The 18,812-nt window shown below is 36.3% G+C and overlaps 1 protein-coding gene across 4 annotated transcripts in view; it reads right to left on the bottom strand.

Moving 5' to 3' along the window:
* Positions 1-18,812, bottom strand: part of DIP2B (disco interacting protein 2 homolog B) — a 257,892-nt gene that overhangs the window by 68,685 nt on the left and 170,395 nt on the right. For 3 of the 4 annotated variants that reach the window (XM_079139772.1, XM_079139774.1, XM_079139773.1), the window contains exons 4-5: positions 13,764-13,889; positions 1,594-1,806 (exon numbers count right to left, since the gene is read on the bottom strand). In XM_079139772.1, coding sequence (XP_078995898.1) covers positions 1,594-1,806; positions 13,764-13,889 — 339 coding nt within the window. The remainder of the gene's footprint in view (positions 1-1,593; positions 1,807-13,763; positions 13,890-18,812) is intronic. The other variant, XM_079139775.1, reaches the window with a different exon arrangement.

Genomic DNA, 18,812 nt, shown 5'->3' with positions numbered 1-18,812 from the left:
AATTACTTAAATGTCCAAAAAAGGGGAATGGCTAAACAAATTAGGGCACATACAATTGATTGTATTTAAAATCCTAAAAATAGTATACTTATAATGATATAGAAGATGTTCACAATACACTGCCAAGAAAAGCAGGTAATGAACATTAAAGACAATTTTATTTTTGTAAAATCAAAAAACCAAAACCTCACATATTCTTACACAAATAACATCTAGAATACACATGGAAGTTGTAGCATTACAGTGTTATTCATAGGAAGTGGGATTGTAAATTATTTTATTTTTATTTTACCTGTTTTTTAATTTTCTTATCAGGAACACAGACTACTGTTAGAAAAAACATCCAAAAAGCAATTACACTGCATAATATGGTTTCTGTGAATAACTAAGCCAATAACTTTTCATAGAGTCATGAAGCAACAGAAAAATATGAGGTCAGATGAAATCATCTTGTTAACAAAAATACACATAACATTAACTAGATACAGGACAATTCTTTTTATAAGTGAAAATGCTTTCTTTTTAACAGATATGGAAATAAAAGCTCACCTACCACGGCTCTGTTGCTTACCCTCTTTGACAAAAGAGATGGTAAACATGTACATCTATGTGTGGCTGCTCTAGAAAGCTCACTGAACTACACACTGGGCAGAGCTAAGGGTGCAGGACAAGTCACTGGCAGCTGGCACAAGGCTATTAATGTGGGCAATCATATCCCCAGGAGAATTATTATCTTTAAAAACTATAACCTTGAAAAACTTCCAATTTTATTTTCTGAAATCAACTAATAGAATGAAGACAGACATATAAAGGATATAAAAAGATCACTGAGAAGAAAATTGAAGACACCAAAATGCAACTGATTGTCAAGAAAAAAGGGAAAGACATCACAGATATATAATGTTCATGTACATTATTTAGAGCAATTTGTATCAACCAATTTAGCAAAAGCAGAAATCTGTATCTTTATTTGCAGATGTCACAACTCTTTTAAAAAACAAACAAAACATAAAGCAGAGCCAAGCAAAAGCTGTACTCCATACAGTAGCATCAGCAGCAGGTAGCAGTTCATAGACTACCAACATCCTCAGCTGGCACACTCTAGGTGTAGCAATATCACAGCAGCAAGGATAATAAATCCAGTCTTTATACTAAAAAGGGCTTCACTGATAATTGGCTTAAGGTAGAATTTGCTCAGGTTTAACACTTTTTGTTTGATAGAATATAGACAACAATCCTGAAGAAATCTAAGATGCTACACGTTTTAACACCCTTTAATATATGAAATATTCTTCAAGTGGGACGAACTACTACTAAGACTGGTGTTATATCTTGCAGCTTGAGTATTGCTTATGGAAATAGATATGGCTTCAGGTGGGCAATACGATGCTCCAATAATGCAGATGATACCTATCATTCCTACAACAAATATATTGCTGGTGTTTCCTTCTTTGCCTTATTAACTGTCATGTTCTCTTTGATTATTCAATTTTTAGGACACACTGAAAAACCTAACACAATCATAAATTGTTTCCTGGATACTGGGTGCCAATTGAAACATATTTGGGCTTCTTAGGTAGATCCAGCTCCTACCTATTCGGGTATTGGCAAATACATCAGCTAGAGACCCACTGGTTCCTTTGACCTCTCCATGGGACAGCGTAGAAGATGCGGATGAAGAAGTGGACGATCCCTGAATTGAACGGTTGATCCAGGACTCAGCATTCTGTAAGCTCTGTTGCAAGGCAGCAGAGAGCGCAGCTTGGCGTCTCAGAGAGCCCTCATCCTCAGAAGCCGAAGACGTGTCTGTGTGGAATTAGAAAAAAAGAAGTTCTCGATCCTGCCTAGAATAGAGACTTTTCAATTCTTGCTCAATGATCACACATTTTTGACACCAGCAAAATATTCGCATTCTTTTTTTTTTTTTTTTTTTTTTTTTTTTTTGTGGTGCTAGGGATCGAACCCAGGGCCTTGTGCTTGCAAGGCAAGCACTCTACCAACTGAGCTATCTCCCCAGGCCTCGCATTCTTAAGTTAGATTAATAGGTGAAATTTCTCAAGAATCTCAAATAAAGATGTGCGGGCCAAATCTTGCAAAAATAGAAACAGACTAATTCTATAGGTTAAAATTGCTTTAAAAAAAAAAAAAAAAAAAACAAAACCCAAACTTTAAGAACCTTTTTACTTCACTATTTTTCTGTTCTGAGCTTAATTAATATTCAAATTCTTCTAGTTAACCTACTTATGTTCAAGTAATATTGAAGTGCTTATATATCTTCCTTAATCTCTTACTTAAATCTTGTGACAGGCTGCCACACTGGTGTTTACAAGTACTTTGTGAGTTTTTTATTTGAAATTATCTTGATAATTTCAAATAAAAACTGACTCTTGTTCAAAATCTGTGTGCCAGTGAGCGAGGTGATAGGGAACTGACGTGGGATAAGAAGCAGTCCTTGGCCTAGAGGTATTCATGGCTTCAGTGGAAAAGCCAACTGGTCATGTGTGTGGCACACGTTAAGTTTTCCAAACATGATGGGGGTGGGGGGACCTACGGATCTGGATTTCTTTCCTTAATTCTCAGTCAGAGAAAAATTGTGAGAAATTCACTGATGTCTGTATTTAGACTGGCTCTGACTTCAGGAAAGTAAGTCCTAAATTAGAAATGTTTAAAAAAACACAAAAGTTCAACCAAAAATAGGGAAGCAAAAGCCCACAGAAAGAGAAGTCTAAACTCTAATCATTCTAGACTCTAAGCTTACAAGGCATACAAGTTAAAGGGGCATTTGGTCTGATATATGGGACAAGCCCTTCTAAATGATTTTAGGGGACTACGATTTGTAATCTGTGGATTGAATGATTTTATTCACTTTTTTATTTTTTACTTTATTTTTGTTTGCTTGTTTTTGTGGTGCTGGATCAAACCCAGGGCCTCACATATGGTAGTGCTCTACCACTGAGCCAACATCCCTAGCACCAATTTTTTTAAATTGCAAGCTCAGGGACAGCCTGGGCAACGTGAGACCCTACCATAAAATAAAATAAAATGGGCTGGGAATGTAGCTGGGTGGTAGAGTACTTGCCTAGCATATGTGAAGCCCTGGGTTCAATACTGAGTAGGGCATGGGGGAAAATATTGTGGTTACTAATGCAGAATGAAACTGTAGGTTCATGCCCTGCTTTGGTTCAAAGAGCCTATGAGATAACTACTGGGGGTGAAAAATTACTAACAACTTGCAATGGGAATTTGAACTACTAAAGACTAATTCAGAAGTCAAATTCTGTAGGCCCAGAGCAAGAAAATTAATGACTATATTCTTGCTTCTTGATCTGTCCTATCACTACTTTATTACTTCACACTGAAGGAGATTTGAGGCCCAAGTTGACTGACTGCTCGTTTCTTTAAAATGTAGTACATAAGCATATATGTGCTAGGAATTAGGTCCTGGGGATTCTGAGAGAAGGTCTGTGTCTATGAAACAGTTAAATACCTAAGAAGCCTACAATTTGGTACAGGAGACACACAGCTTACATATTGTTGCAAAAGAAAACATTATGCTAGAGATGGGATAAGCAAAGGGTCCCACAGGAGGAGACCAACCTTAATCCAGAGTTTTAAGTACTATATAAGGGGAGCAATGACAGACAAGGCATGGTGCAAAAGTACGAGGCTGGAGAGATAAATCATGAACAGATCTCAAGGATAAAGCAAGGAGGTTGTCCTTAGAGAAAAAGAGGTATAATGCAAAAGTGAGTGATTAAAGAGAAAATACGAACAAAAGTAACAGAATCTGTAACCCTTTAAGAAAAGCACTGTGCATAATTCCCACAAAACAGTCTAACATTTCAGGTATATCTTGGGGCACAAAGATACTTATCTTTGAAAGCATGTCAAAAAAAAAAAAAGGTTGTTGTGGCCTGTGGGATAGGATGATCAGTAGAGTAGAGAAAGCAAAATAGGGAGAGGGAAGAGAAGGAGAAGGAAAGGTTGGGAAAGCAGGGATTAAAACCAAATTCCATGTATATATAATTTTGTCAAAATGAACCTAGCTACTATGTATAACTTAAAAAAGAAAAGAAAAGAAAAAAGAAAAGGTAGTGTGGCCAGAGAGACAGGGACTCTGACCCCAATATATTTTCTGGGTAACCCTTCTCAGGATCCCACAGTCTACTTGGGATTTGCAGTTTGCTTTTATTGTACTATTACTTTAGTTTGTATAAGTCTAAAACCAGAATAAACCAGTTCTTAAAAGACAGTAAAGCCAGTATTTTCATGATTAGGTTTATGGAAAATTGGTTTTATTATATTTCTATATTGGGTCAATTATGTAATTAGGTTTGTTGTTTCAATCAATTACCCAATTTGCCTGTCAGTCCTCCTTAGAATGGCTTTGGTGTCAGTCTTCCATTTGTACTTCTGGATCCACTACTAAACCAGGTACGTGAGTTGGGGAGACAATTGTCCATTTGCAAAAGCTGTGTTTGTTCATCCATTCAACAAATATGACTAAGCACAAGTTGGTAGGAATAGAACGTTGAGCAATAAGAAATAAAACAAAGTCCCTATTCTCAGAGCAGGTGCCCAAGGAACTAAGACCTAAACCAAGGCCTATAGGTTGAGAAAAATTCATTTTAAGGGACACAAACCTGGGGGAGAAAGCAATAGTCAGACACAGAGGAAGAGCATGTGAGAAAGTTTGTTGGAGAGAGTAAACTAGACACATTTGAAGATCTTAAAGAAGGTGAGACTAGCAGAAGCACAGGATGCAAAACTGATAGTGATGAAAGAAGCAGTTGGACAAGTAGGCAGTGCTATATTGCTAAGGGCATGCTAAGGAAATTGGTCTTTATAATATCTGCAGTGGGAGACCATGAAAAAGAAAAACCATACAGAAAGCAGCCAAAGCAGTGCCAGCACAGAACAACTGGCCAATAAATGTTAGTTCCTCCCTCATCCCTAAAAGTACAGTTAGAAGAGTGTTTCTTTTTGATTTGCAACAGAATCTGAAAATTTCCCAAATAAATAAATAACTAGCTAGTTCTTTCCTATAAAACCTGAAAGTAAAGACGATAGAAACTGATTAAAAGTTGGTTAAAGAAAAACATAACTGTGTTAGTCATGCAGCCTGAGAAACGGGGTAATGCTATGAGTAACTTCCCCCGAGAAAGCTCAAAGATGCAAAACTGGCTGGACAAGGCTTAAAAATGATTATGTGTTATGTTCACACAAAATATAAGTGATGCAATGGGACAATATTTTTTAAAAATAGAAACAGTTCTCTTAACTATTATTATTTATAGCATTTTAAAAAATAAAAGCAATTGTTACCCAGGGAATTGCTACAGATTTGCAGATATTTAGTCAAGATTAACAACAAATTAATATTATTAATGTTATCGATTTTCCACTGATTCTGCTTTTGTTCAACATGACACATAACTAAAGTCCCTTGCCTAAGCTCTTGTATATGATGAATATAATATGTCTATACAACAGAAAACAATTTTGAAAGCATGGTTTTCAAACTTTAGTTTATAATCTGGCATGATTCTAAAACAGTATCATTTAGGGCTGGTCATCAGAAGCCCATAATCTAATTATAACTAGTTAGGAAATAATCTGCTTTTTGATTTTAAGGGAATAAAAGTCCTGAATGTGGGAGCTGGGGTTGTGGCTCAGTGGTGGAGCATGTGTGAGGCACTGGTTAGATTCTCAGCACTGCATATAAATAAATGAATAAAAATAAATGTCCATCAACAACTAAAAATAAAAAGATTTTTAAAAAGTCCTGAATTTACTAAATATTCTCTTGGGGGAGGGGTCACTGGAGATTTAACCCAGGGACAATTTACTACTGAGCTATATCCCTAGCCCGTTTTAAAAAAAGAGTCCCATAGCAGCTAGGAAAAGCATATATCTATACAAAGATATAGATATATGCACATTAATGTTCATGAGAGTTCGATTTGTGTAAGTATAAAAATGGGAAACAACCTAAGTGCCCATCAATAAATGAGTAGACAGTGTTCCCTGTGGTGGAATACTACTCAGCAATAGAAAGGAATGATCTCCTATAGTGATGGACACAACAACATGTACGAATTCTCAAAATACTTAGGCTGAGTGAAAGAAGTTACTTCCTCCTCCTCCTCCAAAAAATGGAAGTAAAACTACGTGATTCTAATATATAAGATTCTATAAAAATGCAAACTAATATATAATGACAGAAAACATATTAATGGTTACCTGAGGGTGAACACAGGGAGAAGTCAAGAGAGAATTAGAAGGAAATTTAAGGAGTTGGGGTGAAGATGTCATTTGTTTTTGTTTTTTGGCAGTACTGGGATTAAACCCAGCGGTACTTTTCCACTGAGTTCCCCAACTCTGTCTATTTATCCATCCATCCACCCACCCACCTACCTACCATACTAGGGATTGAACCCAGGGGTTGCTGAAAATATGTATCGCCAGTCTCTTGTTTGTTTATTTTTATTTTGAGACATGGTCTCCCTAAGTTGCTTAGGGCCTTGCTAAATTGCTGAGGCTGTCCTGGAACATGTGACAATTCTGCCACAGACTCCCAGTTGCTGGGATTATAGGCCTGCATCACTGTGGCTTCATTATCTTTTTTTTTTTTTTTTCAGTAGTAGATGGACACAATATCTTTATTTATTCATTCATTTTTTTTAAAGTGATGCTGACAATCAAACCCAGTTTGAGCCCCAGCCCCAGGTTTTGTTATCTTTTTCTAATTATGTATTTATTTTTAAAATTTTTAGTTGTAGATGGACACAATATTATTTATTTATTTACTTACTTATTTAATGTGGTGCTGAGGATGGAACCCAGTGCCTCACACATGCTAGGCAAGCAATCTACTGCTGAGCTATACTCCTAGCCTAGCTTCATTATCTTAAATGTGATGGTTTTATGGCTTTTACTATATCAAAAGTTGGCAACATATGCACTTTAAATATGTGCTATTGGACTGGGGATGCTGTTCAGGGGCTACAACCCTAGCACCAAAAGCAGGGTGGAAGGGGTGCTTTTACTCAATTTTAGCTCAATAAAGTGGTTAAAAACAAAACAAAACAAAACAAAAAAAAACACCTAAAAATATTTGTGAGGTGAAAATGATGCCTGGTAAAAGGACAGTAATATTTGAGAGTCCAAGTATACAACCAAAGGGACACTGTGGACATGGGGCAAGTTCCTGGAAGATAAATAGTTCCCCCTAATGGGTTCATTCATACAGCTGTAACCAAAATCAATTTCAGACATTGGCTCAGAAAATCAAGATCGTCTGAAATGAGAAGGAAAGACAAAGTCCTGGGAAAATGAAATGGTAAAAATTATGTTATGTGCATGTATGGTTAATATGTTACAATGAACCCTGCTGTTGTATGATTATAATGTACTAATAAAAACATTTAAAAATCCATTGAAATAAAGAGTTGATCCTAACAAACACTATAAAATATGCCACCTAAACTAGGCAGGGAAATTTGAGAAGATTGTAAGTAGGAGCTTTAAGGAACAAATACATGAAGCCCCCACAAGGATTGTTAATATATGATCTTTTGGAGTCTGTGGCAAAGGTGGGGGGTTTGCTAGCACATGCATACATGTAAAAGGTGGGATGGGGTGCTGTCACACAGGAAAGCATTTTCTCTTGCATTGGTGGATTAGGGGAGTTTAGGACCTTAGAATTTCCAGAAACTCTTTTTTTTTTTGGGGGGGGGGTGCAGGGGGAGGGTGGCATACTATGGATTAAACCCAGAGTTGCTTAGCCACTGAGCCACATCCTCAGTCCTTTTTTATATTTTATGTTGAGACAGGATCTCACTGAGTTGCCTGGAGTCTCACTAAGTTGCTGAGGGTGATTTTGAACTCAGAATCCTCCTGCCTCAGCCTCTCAAGCTGCTAGGATTACAGCTGTACCACTGTGCCCAGCCAGAAACTTTCAAGAGAGGCAGAAGTTTCTGTTGGCAAGGAAAACGTCTGAAGTTTAAGAAGGAAAATCTTCATAGAGAATCAGGAGAGGGGAATCTAGAAACAGAGGATTAAAAGGTTAGTTCTGGAGGCAGGGCAACCTGAATCTATTTTGAATTATAAATTCTGAGACACTTAATCTAAAATTCAACTACATGATTGTTAGGAAGAGTTTTAGAACTACTAAAGATTTTTTGCATCCCATAACACCAATCTATGTGTATAGAGAGCTGGCAGGGAACCAAAAAATTGGTCTGAGCACCTAAGAGGCAAGAGTCCGTGCCTTGCCTAACAAGATAGGATAGTTTTTATTTGTTTTATATATGTGTGTGTGTGTGTGTGTGTGTGTGTGTGTGTGTGTATTTATTTTTAGTTGTAGGTGGACACAATACCTTTATTTTACTTTTTTTTTTAATGTGGTGCTGAGGATCAAACCCAGTGCCTCACATGTTCCAGGTGAGCGCTGTATCACTGAGACACAACCCCAACTCTGAGATACTTTAGAAAGAAGGGGTATTCACTACTAATAATTACTCACTCAAGTGGTGCTCTATGTGCAAGAGAACTCCAAACACTGTTTTCCTAGGTATTTTCTTTTTTTTTTCTTCTTTTTTTGCGGTGCTGGGGATTGAACCCAGGGCCTTGTGCTTGCAAGGCAAGCACTCTACCAACTGAGCTATATCCCCAGTCCCCTAGGTATTTTCTTATATCTGTGAAACATAGTTTACAAAATGAAGTAATGCTATAAATAACACTGGGAGGAAAAGTGCTTTTTCATTTTATTGCTTATTTGAAAACTGGATCAAACATTAACCAATTGTTAGAGCTCCAAAATTAGTCACAAAATATTTAATTAACAATATGAGAGAATAAGAGGCAAAATGACAAATGATTTCTTAAAGTCAGGCTGCTCTGGATTTAGAGCTTAATGGGAAAATCAGATCTTAGGGGGTCTTCACTCTGTTTTTTCTTTTTATTAGCTTGGGGTTGGGGTTTTTCTTGATTTTGCTTTTGTTTTTTGGTGCTGGGGATTTTATCACTGAGCTATACCCTCAGTCTTGTTTACTTTTGATTCTTATTCATAGTAGTAACTTCCATTATCTTATTAGTTCACATTTAATGGATCTTCACTTCTGACAATCGTACATCCCTGGCTGAGGATGTATCCTTTTAGAGACCTTCTGTACCCCAGGGATGTCTTCAGCCCAATACCACTTGTTAAGTTGGTTCTTATCAGGAAGGTAGTTAAATTCAATCTTTGTACCACTGACCACAAAGTCCTAGGGAAGGTCCCTCACTCTGCTACCACAAAACCAGTCAAAAGGCAAGTTTTCTTGACATTTTCTTTTGCTGGCAAGTTAGTTTTCTCTAGTTTACTCCTATGTCCTTGTACGTGTTTCTTTTTCTCTCATCTTTTCTCTTTGGTACACAGAGGGTACTCAATAATGGTAATTATGAGACTGCTTCCATTGGCAAACTTTAAATTTTATAATCAGCTATTGAAATATACAAGTTCAACCTGATAAGAGTATTTTTTACTATACTTTGGCTTATAGAATATTAACTCTTGAAGTAATAATGAAAGTATGCTATTATGATGATCCAAAGATATTAATTAGAGTTTATTTATAAAGATCCAATTTCCAAATTCTGTATACTTTGTGGTTTTGAATAAAATTAGAGTATTTGGGGGAAATTCCCTAAGTTGATGATTCAACAGGTATTCTCTTTTAAATAAATTCCTTTTAACTGACTGATGTGTGTTTTGGGGTATAAGCTCTCAAAAGGCAATGGTTGTTTAGTTAGTTTGGAATAATAATCATTCTACCATCATGCATACATGAGCATCTATTAGATGAAAAGGATTTCCTACACATGATACTTTGCAGAGTAATGCATGAAAGCAGGAAGACTTTTGAGTCTGACACTTAGTTGCTATTTAACCTGGGGCAAATCACTCAGTGACTGTGAACCTGTTGGTTGTCTCATCTCTAAAGAACTCTCCCCTTCCTATTTTACAGAGTACTTAGGAGGAACAAATGAGGCAGAGCAGCCATAGGCATGTGAAAGTCCTCTGCAGCATGTAAGGTACTATAAATACATAAAACATGGGTAAAAATATGTTCAAAGTATAATAATATCCTAGTCTGTTCATGGGCATCATTTTCATATGTAGAAGTACAGAGCTAAGTTTCTCCTTGTCTTCTGGCCCTAAGAATTATTAAAGCCACTGATCAAACAAGGCCCTGTTTGAGACAGATGTCTAAATTGAAGCTTATTTCTACCCAAACTGTCTGAAGAGTTTACTATGCTGTAGGGTCATTATGTAATCTATCTGGTCACCTGTGTACCCCCAGAATGCTCCAAAGGATAAGTCCACCAGGGTGCAGAAAAAGCTCAGAGGGGAAAAAAATATAAATAAATGCTGTAGTTTTTTGCATTGTTTTTTCCCTATGAATGAGTAATAGTGTTACACAAAGAACCCCTAGAAAGGAAGAGCTGAGGTAATTGCCTCATGATATTAGTAAATGATTTCAGCATATAAAGGGAACTAAATGGCAGTAATTCAAGCAGTCTAAAACACTCTGTGGTACTCTGTACCACAGGCACTCTAAGAACCACAGATTGCTACCAACTTAGAGAACTTAAATTTTTCAGTGGACGGTAGAAATCAGTGCACATATCAATAAGCAAATTGTAGGCTGACATCTTATTATTTGAGTGACTTATGAACAAAAGATATTTCCCATACCGACTATTTAGCATATTTTCCAGACCTACCTACCTTCCTACCTATCTAATTGAAGACTTATGACATATTCCTTAAATCCCTTCAAAAGAACCCTACATTTTCATCAATTCAGTAACTCAGTTATGTGCTGAGTGCCTTCCAAGGAAGGCAAAGGGGCTAACTGTCTAGTGTGTTCTAGGAGTTACCCCAGAAACTGGGTTCATACAGGAGAGCATGAGCAGAGTACGGGACTTGACCTGAAATGTGCTCCTTGATGTGTGACAACTGTTAGTTTACAAAGAAAGACAACAAAAATATTGTGAAATATTAGGTGGTGAATTTTGCCTTCCAAAAGTGGCACATCTTTTTTAGGTCATTTTTATACTGGTCAGAAGCTGATTTTTTAAAAAACAGCCAATAACAAGCAATATTTCAATTTCTCTATCCTCATAAATCCTTCAGTGCACCCTTATTTCTTCTAAGCAATAATGTCAATTCCCTTCCTCTTCCTCATTCTTGAATGCAGCCTCAGTATTTTTCTAAATGTAGGTGTTTTGTGGGCTATCACAGTAGATACGGAAAATAAAACCTATCTGACATCTCTGGGTTAGCCTGTAACAGATGCTATAAAATGCTTAAACTGCAAGAGAACTAGGGAGACAGCCAACTTTCTTATCTGGTAGTTCTGAGAATCTTGGAGAAAATGGAGACTAAATTCTAACATGAGAACAGCAAATTCCACCCGCTAAAATAAAGGGTGCTAAAAACAACTTTATGATATAGTTCTTCCCAGTCCCTCAGTAGAGTAAAGTATTTGTTCTAGGCATGTGTGTAAGTGTTGAATGAAAGCATCAAGATCTGATGGAGGGGGGCTATGTGAGAAATCACTATGCAGGGTGTTTCCTCTGGATGGGAGAGAATTCATCCACTTGACAACACAGATGTTGCTAATTATACATTGGGGTTTCTCAAATACTATTCAGAGATCCCCAAAACAGAAGACAAATGGATATGGAACCTTTTATTACTCTGCTCTGCTGAATACATGTCTTGTAAGAAAGGACCACATCTTTGAAATCATGAAATTATTAAAATACATAATGCAATCATGAACATTATGCATATCTCCAAGGCTGCAGAAAGAGTAGAACATTAGTATTTAGAAATACAGAGGCCTACAGTGAATTCCAAAGGACTATGGTCTCATTCAGCACTGAACAGCTGTGATTTGTTTCTAGACTGGTAAATTTCCCTCAGGCAGTGGCTTTTGTAAAAGGGGATAAAAAAGGGTTTACACTCCTTCTGAGCATTCTCAAGATCCTTTGCTGCATTCTCACATTTAACCCGAAGCCATGAGAGCAGCCTATTTACTCTGAAACTGCATTGCTTTAATACAGCTTTGGAGAGGATTATTTCTAAGAACTACATGTCATGTTGCTCCCTACCCTTTGCCATTTACTGCAACTGAACCTTCCACCACTTTGCAGTAGAATCTGCCAACAAGAAATGGCTACTCAACTGAGAGCCCCCTTTGTCCACGAGGACCCAACTTGTGCTACACTAATGTGGAAGGAAACCCATCCAAGATTTTGAATGAGTGGGTTTGAAGTATGCATCATTACAGACAAAAACGCCTTATTGTAATGGTCTGCTTAGAGGTATCTTGTGTTACATTTCGAGAAACACTTGAAGCCACAGAGCTATTTCTCTTTCAGACATACTGACACCACAGATGTGAAGGAAAAAAGCACACAAAGTTCATGAGCTCACAGCACACCCAAATGCTCTGGAAGTTAGCCAAAATCTGGGAGAAAACTATTAATGAGTCTGGATCAGAGAATAGGATCAGTATGAATAGTTCAACAATATGACAACTGTAAATAAAAATCAAACACAATTATGCAACTTTCCTAGCAATTTTCCCAAAGACATGATAAGCCAAAACAGTATGGGGCAAATTTTACGCCAAAGATTTCATCAGCAGTAATATAACAGTACAGAGACAGACACTATATTGAGGCTTTGAAACAGATTTACTATGTTTAGTCTCAGACACCTATGTGAAGATCTTGTCTGGGATTTGATCTAAAAATATATATATTTCTTTAAAGTTTTAAAAAACTTCGGCAAACTGGGTGCAGTGGAACACACCACCCAGCAGGTCAGGAGGCTGAAACAAGAGGATAGATAGTTCAAGGCCAGCCTCAGCAGTTTAGCAAGGCACTAGGCAATTCAGTGAGACCCTGTCTCAAACTTTAAAAATTAAAATTAAAATAAAAAAACTGGGAATGTGGCTCTGTGGTTAAGCACCCCTGGGTTCAATCCCAGGACCAAAAAAAGAGAGGGGGAAAAAAAAAACTTCGGCAAAAATTCTGCACAGACAAGATAACTTAAGACTGTTCCATTTGTTTCTCAAATAGGAAGTTATAACTGAAAATTTACCTGAGGGGGAGTAAAGACTCCAAGTCTGGTGAGCAGGAAAGGGATAAAGGTTATCTAGTTCCTACTGATCTCAAGACCCCATTAGAAAAAGTAGATTCGTAACAAAATGTAAATATATATAAATATGTTCACACACACTGTTTCACATTTTTACATATCTGCATGAGTACTCTCCCATAATCTTTAATGACACAAAATTCCATCTCAAGTACACCTACTAGAGATGAAGAATCTGGTTTAGAAGTATAAATAAGTAATATATGATTATCAGTCATATTTTGGTTGTCCATGAAAACACTACTAAATGACAGCAGGGTCCTGACTTGTATGTATTCATGACTAGATGAGTTTGGGGGTTAAAAAGGAAATGCTAGAAATTCAGAATGAAATTTTATTTTTTAAACAGCTTTACTCTTAAGGCTTCTTTTTGTATGTTATTTACAAGGTGATAATCAAAACCTGCTATCTTCAGAGTATGCTCTTATATAATTTTGATGATGCAGAATGAGTTCCGGCTCCTATTTCAGAAAGAAAAGGCAGAACTTATCTCAAAAACATCAAGATATTAAGTGTTAGAGGGAAAGGGTTTTGATTAACTTACCAGGAGGCGTACAAGCATCTGCAGGAGACTGGACAAATGTGGAGCGCCTTTTGGTGGGCATGGGCAAAGCCATTTTCTGTTCTTTATGTTTTGCCAGTGCTGCTTGAACTGCTTCTGTGTGGATATCTGAAAAGTCAAACAGTTGCATTTATCTGCATGCATCCTGGCTTGTAACATGTTTACCAATGTAGACTGAACTATTGCTGCCTTATTACTAAAAAACGTAAAGGAGATATGTAGGTGATTTTTATTAATCTTTTAATTTACATCAATTAAAAAAAATAGGAACAAAAGAAGTCAAGGATAATTTAACAAAGGAGAAAAATGAATCCAGAATGATTATGTGACTGACATACCAGACAAGAAGTTGACTGAGATGTGGGGAGAGGGATACAGTCTAACATGCATCTATGCCAGGAGAGAATCCCACCTCTAAGTGAAATGAGTGCTGTGCAGGTGCCTAGAGGAGACTCATTATTTTTCAAAAATAAGAAGCTTAGGGTTTGCTTAACTGTCTGAAAGAAAACTTGGTTGAGACCCCTCAGTTCTATGCCACAGGAACACAAGGGATGATTTTGATCTAGAAAAATATAAGGACAGATGTTACTTGTTTGCCACTTTGGCTACAAAAGAATTCAACTCTACTTGCTCTACCTCCTAGTAGGAATCTCAAACATTTCCAAACAAAACTCTTCCTTTTCCAATCCCACTGTAAATTCACTATGCATTCCTATAAAACAGGATCACACTGTATAAAATATTTTGTATTCTTAAAAAAAAAACTTATAAAATGCTATTGAGAGGCTGAATAAGTAACTGAAGTAGATAACAAAAGTGGCTTTCCCAACTCACAACAATTTCTTGTTTAAGAATGGCCTCAGTCCACATGCTATCCATCCTTCCTTCTAGGCCTCTCTCTGAAATGTCATTGTGCCCCTAGAAAAGATGGACCAATCAGATCCTTCTTTAGGGAATTTAAACTGGATCAGGAACTGTAAGCCCCAGGGCTGAGTCACACTAAGGACTATGCCCTACAAAGAAGGAAGACCTTGAACTTCAAGGTGAAATTCGCCAAAAGTTCTCTTACCCTTTCTAAGGATTTCTCAGCTCTTCTATTCACTTCTGTGACCTACTCCCAGCTATTTAAAGTGGCCTGAGTTAGCATCTGTTTCTTGCAATGAAGAAAATCCACTGACACAACTAGAAACATCATACTACATAATTACAACATAATTTTAAAGGGCTCCACAATATTTCACTGTATAAATGTGCCATAGTTTAAGCTATCCCTTAATGTTAGATATTAGGTTGTTTCTAATTTTTTGCTACTATTTATAGCAACAATGATTCAGTAGTATTTTTACCTCAGTACACATGTCTAATTATTTCCTTAGGACTAACAACAAGAATTGCTGAGATCAAATATAAGCATTTCTTATTCTAGAAATACTTCAATATGTATTTCCTTAGAACAAACATTTTTCTCTAATACAACCACAGTGCATTTATCCAAATCCAGAAATTCATCATTGATACATACTATAATCTAATTTACAATCCATATTCCAATTTAGCTAACTGTCCCAATAATATTCTACTTTTTTCCTCCTTTTCTCCCGATTGAGGATCTCATACAGGATCACACATTATATTTAGTTGTCCTGTCCCTACTCTTCTCCTATAATCTAGAACAGTCTCAGTTTTCTGTCTTTTATAATCTTGACATTTTTGGACAAATTAATTATTTGTCAAATATTCCTTAATTTGAGTTTCTTTGATATTTCCTCATAGTTAGATTCAGGTTATGCATTTTAGCAGGGGTATCATAGAAGAAATGTTTCTTTTTCAAAACATGATGTCAGGTAGCATCTGCCCCATTATTGATGACAGTTTAAGTACTTGGTTAAGATGGTACCTGCTAGCTGTGTCCAGTAATTTAGTGAGCCCGTTTCAAAAGAAAAAAAAAATTTTAAAAGGGCTAGGGCTATAACTTAGTGGCAGAGCACCTGCCTAGCATGTGCAAAGGCCTGGGTTCAATTTCTAGTACTGTAAAAAAAATAAATAAATAAAAAATCAAGTCCAGCTTGGGCACAATGGTACATGATTTAATCCCAAGTATTCTGGTGGTTGTTCGAAAATTCAAAGCCAGCCTGGGCAACTTAGTGGGAAAACATAAAAACCTAAACTTAAAACATAAAATTTAAAGAAAAGGGTTGGAGATGTAGCTCAGTGGTAGAGTAGTTGCTTAGCATGCATAAAGTTCTGGGTTTGATTTCCAGAACTGTGATAAATTGATCCACAGACAGAGAATTTTTGTTTTGTTCATTCATTCCAGGTTCATCCAGTACTTGCCCTGCTCCAGCCCTGGAATTAAATACATCCTTCCCAAGAATACTAGCTTCTATTAGTGGAGAATAAATGGTTATTTAGAAACCAAGAGCTTGAAAAACAGGGATACCCCGTACTCTTGGGGCATTTTAAGTCTTTTCAGAATATAAGGGAATATAAATATAAACATATATTTACACAAAAATCTATTTTTATTCATATCAATACTGAAAACAGAGAGTTCATACTATTATTCTAATTCCAATTCAACAATACAAAATTCATTCTAATTTCTCCCTTTCTATTTGTAACAGTAAGAAACCCAGTTCACAATATTCTCAATATTTTATTTTACCCTTGATTAATACACTGACATTTGTTTCAAAGTTGCTATGCTATCTCACAGTTGGGGGAATGGCTCAGTGATAGAGCAAAAGTCCCAAAAGCAAAGTAGTTTTACAAATGCTTGAAGTAGTTAAGAATCTACAATCATACTCTGGTGGGTTTCTGCCCCCTTCCAACCCTCATACTGGGGGTTGAACCACAGGGGTGCTCTACCACTCTGTTACATCCCCAGCCCTTCTCATTTACTTATTTTATTTTGAATCAGAAACTCAAACAGGAACCCTGAAGGAAAACAGATTAAGTAAGTATTCTCTGAAACTGGTAGGATGAAAAAAATAAGCAAAAAGGTTACTCAATGATGAAAAAAAAGAAAGAGTAGAGTCAATGTGCTTCAACCAAAGGTAGTGGGTACCTATAACAATTTCAGTGACAATATGGATAAACGCAACTGGCTGGTTTAGTAGAGGTTTAAAAAAAATGGCATTGGTCTTTGTTCACTTGAATAATTGATATTTATATCATAAATGCATTGATTAGAAAGGTAGTTGAATGAATCAGATGTAACTTTCCTATGTTTATATATGAATACACGACCAGTATAACTTCACATCATGTACAACCACAAGAATTGGAAGTCATACTCCGTGTATGTATAATATGTCAAAAATACTCTGTCATGTATACCTAAAAATTTTAAAAAATAAATGCATGGATTATTCACAAATTTGTGACAAAGACAAAAAAAACTCACATATTTGTTATAAATGTCAAGGCTCAGCACACATAAAACAATGCCACAGAAATCATCAGGAGGAAGAAACTGTAACACTCCCAGACCTATTACTGTTCAAAATGATATCAAATTTGACATGAGAAACCACATTATTTTCAAAAGGCAAGAAGGATGACAGTGTCAAGACAATCCATGCCATGTGAAACCAACAACATATTGTCAAAAATATATGTAACCCTTTGAAGTGTTCTGCTCTTTTACTCCAAAAATAATTGAACAGATCATGAAATTCACTTCTTTATTATATATTATGCAATATATGAAAAGATACTATATATCATCCCAGTGTCATAAACAATCTGTATTTTCATTATTAATGATAATAATGGATATATAAGCTCTAGATTATGATTTCCAACCTACTTCAAAGTATCTGTGTCAATTTCATTGAAATATTCACTGAATTAAAAACTTGAGACTTAATGGATTAAAATGTCCACACCCAAACCAAACTACAGATTTAATGCAATTCTTTTCAAAATCCTATTTAAATTTTTTGCAGCATTAAAAAAAAAAAAAAAAAAAACTAAATTTTTTATGAAATCTCTGTGGACCCCATACAGCAAAAATAATCTTGAGAAAGAGGAACAAATCAGAAAACACATGCTGATTTCAAAGTACAATAATCAGATGAGATCAGGCACGTTCAGGGAGGTATGGCCACAGACACAAAGTAATCAAAACAGTATGGTGTAAAGACTGACATAATACAGCAATGGAACAGAGTCCAAAAATAAACCCTGGAATATATGGTTAAATAATCTTCAACAAGAATGTTAAGACTACATAATGGGGAGATGATAGTCTCTTTAATAAGTGGTGTTATGAAAATTACATATTCACATTCAAATGAATGTACAAAATACACCATATACAAAAATTAGCTCAAAATGAATTAAAGATCTACAAGTAAGACCTGAAACTAAACTAGAAAAAAACATAGAAGGAAAGATCCATTATGTTGGAATGGGCGACGATTTCTTGGATCTGGCACCAAAAGCACAGGAATCAAAAGCAAAAAGTAGACAAATGGAGCTTCATCAAACTAAAAATTTCTACAAGGCAAAGGAGATAATCAAGAAAATAAAAAAGCAACCTACATGATGAAAGAAAATAGTCTCACATCATGTATCAGATAAGAAGATAATACTTAAGATAATTAAAGAATTTCTATAACTTAACAACAACAAGACCTCAAGTAACTCAATTTTTAAAATGGGCAAAGGACTTTCTTGTGTTTTACATCTTATATGTCCCCTAAAAGTTCATGTGTTAAAGGTCTGTTGCCCAGATGATGGTGCTGTTGGGGCCTAGTGAAAGGAAGTGAGGTCATCGGAGGAGTGCCCTTAAAGGGGATATCTGACCCTAGCTCCTTACCCTCTCTGTCTGCTTCTTGGCCACAAGGTGACCAGCCTCCTCTGCCATATGCTTCCTGCCATGGTATATTGCCTCAGCACAGGCAAGAGCCAAGCAATCATACACTGAAGCCTCTGAAACCAAAATAAATCTTTCCTTCTTATAAGCTGATTTTCTTAGGTATTTTGTCAGCATTGGAAAGCTATCTAACAGACCTGAAGAGCCAT

Source organism: Sciurus vulgaris (assembly GCF_902686455.1).
Source record: "Sciurus vulgaris genome assembly, chromosome: 5".
NCBI classification, from domain to species: domain Eukaryota; kingdom Metazoa; phylum Chordata; class Mammalia; order Rodentia; family Sciuridae; genus Sciurus; species Sciurus vulgaris.
Note: the sequence above shows the minus strand (reverse complement) of the source record. Positions and strands in the feature narration are given on the sequence as shown.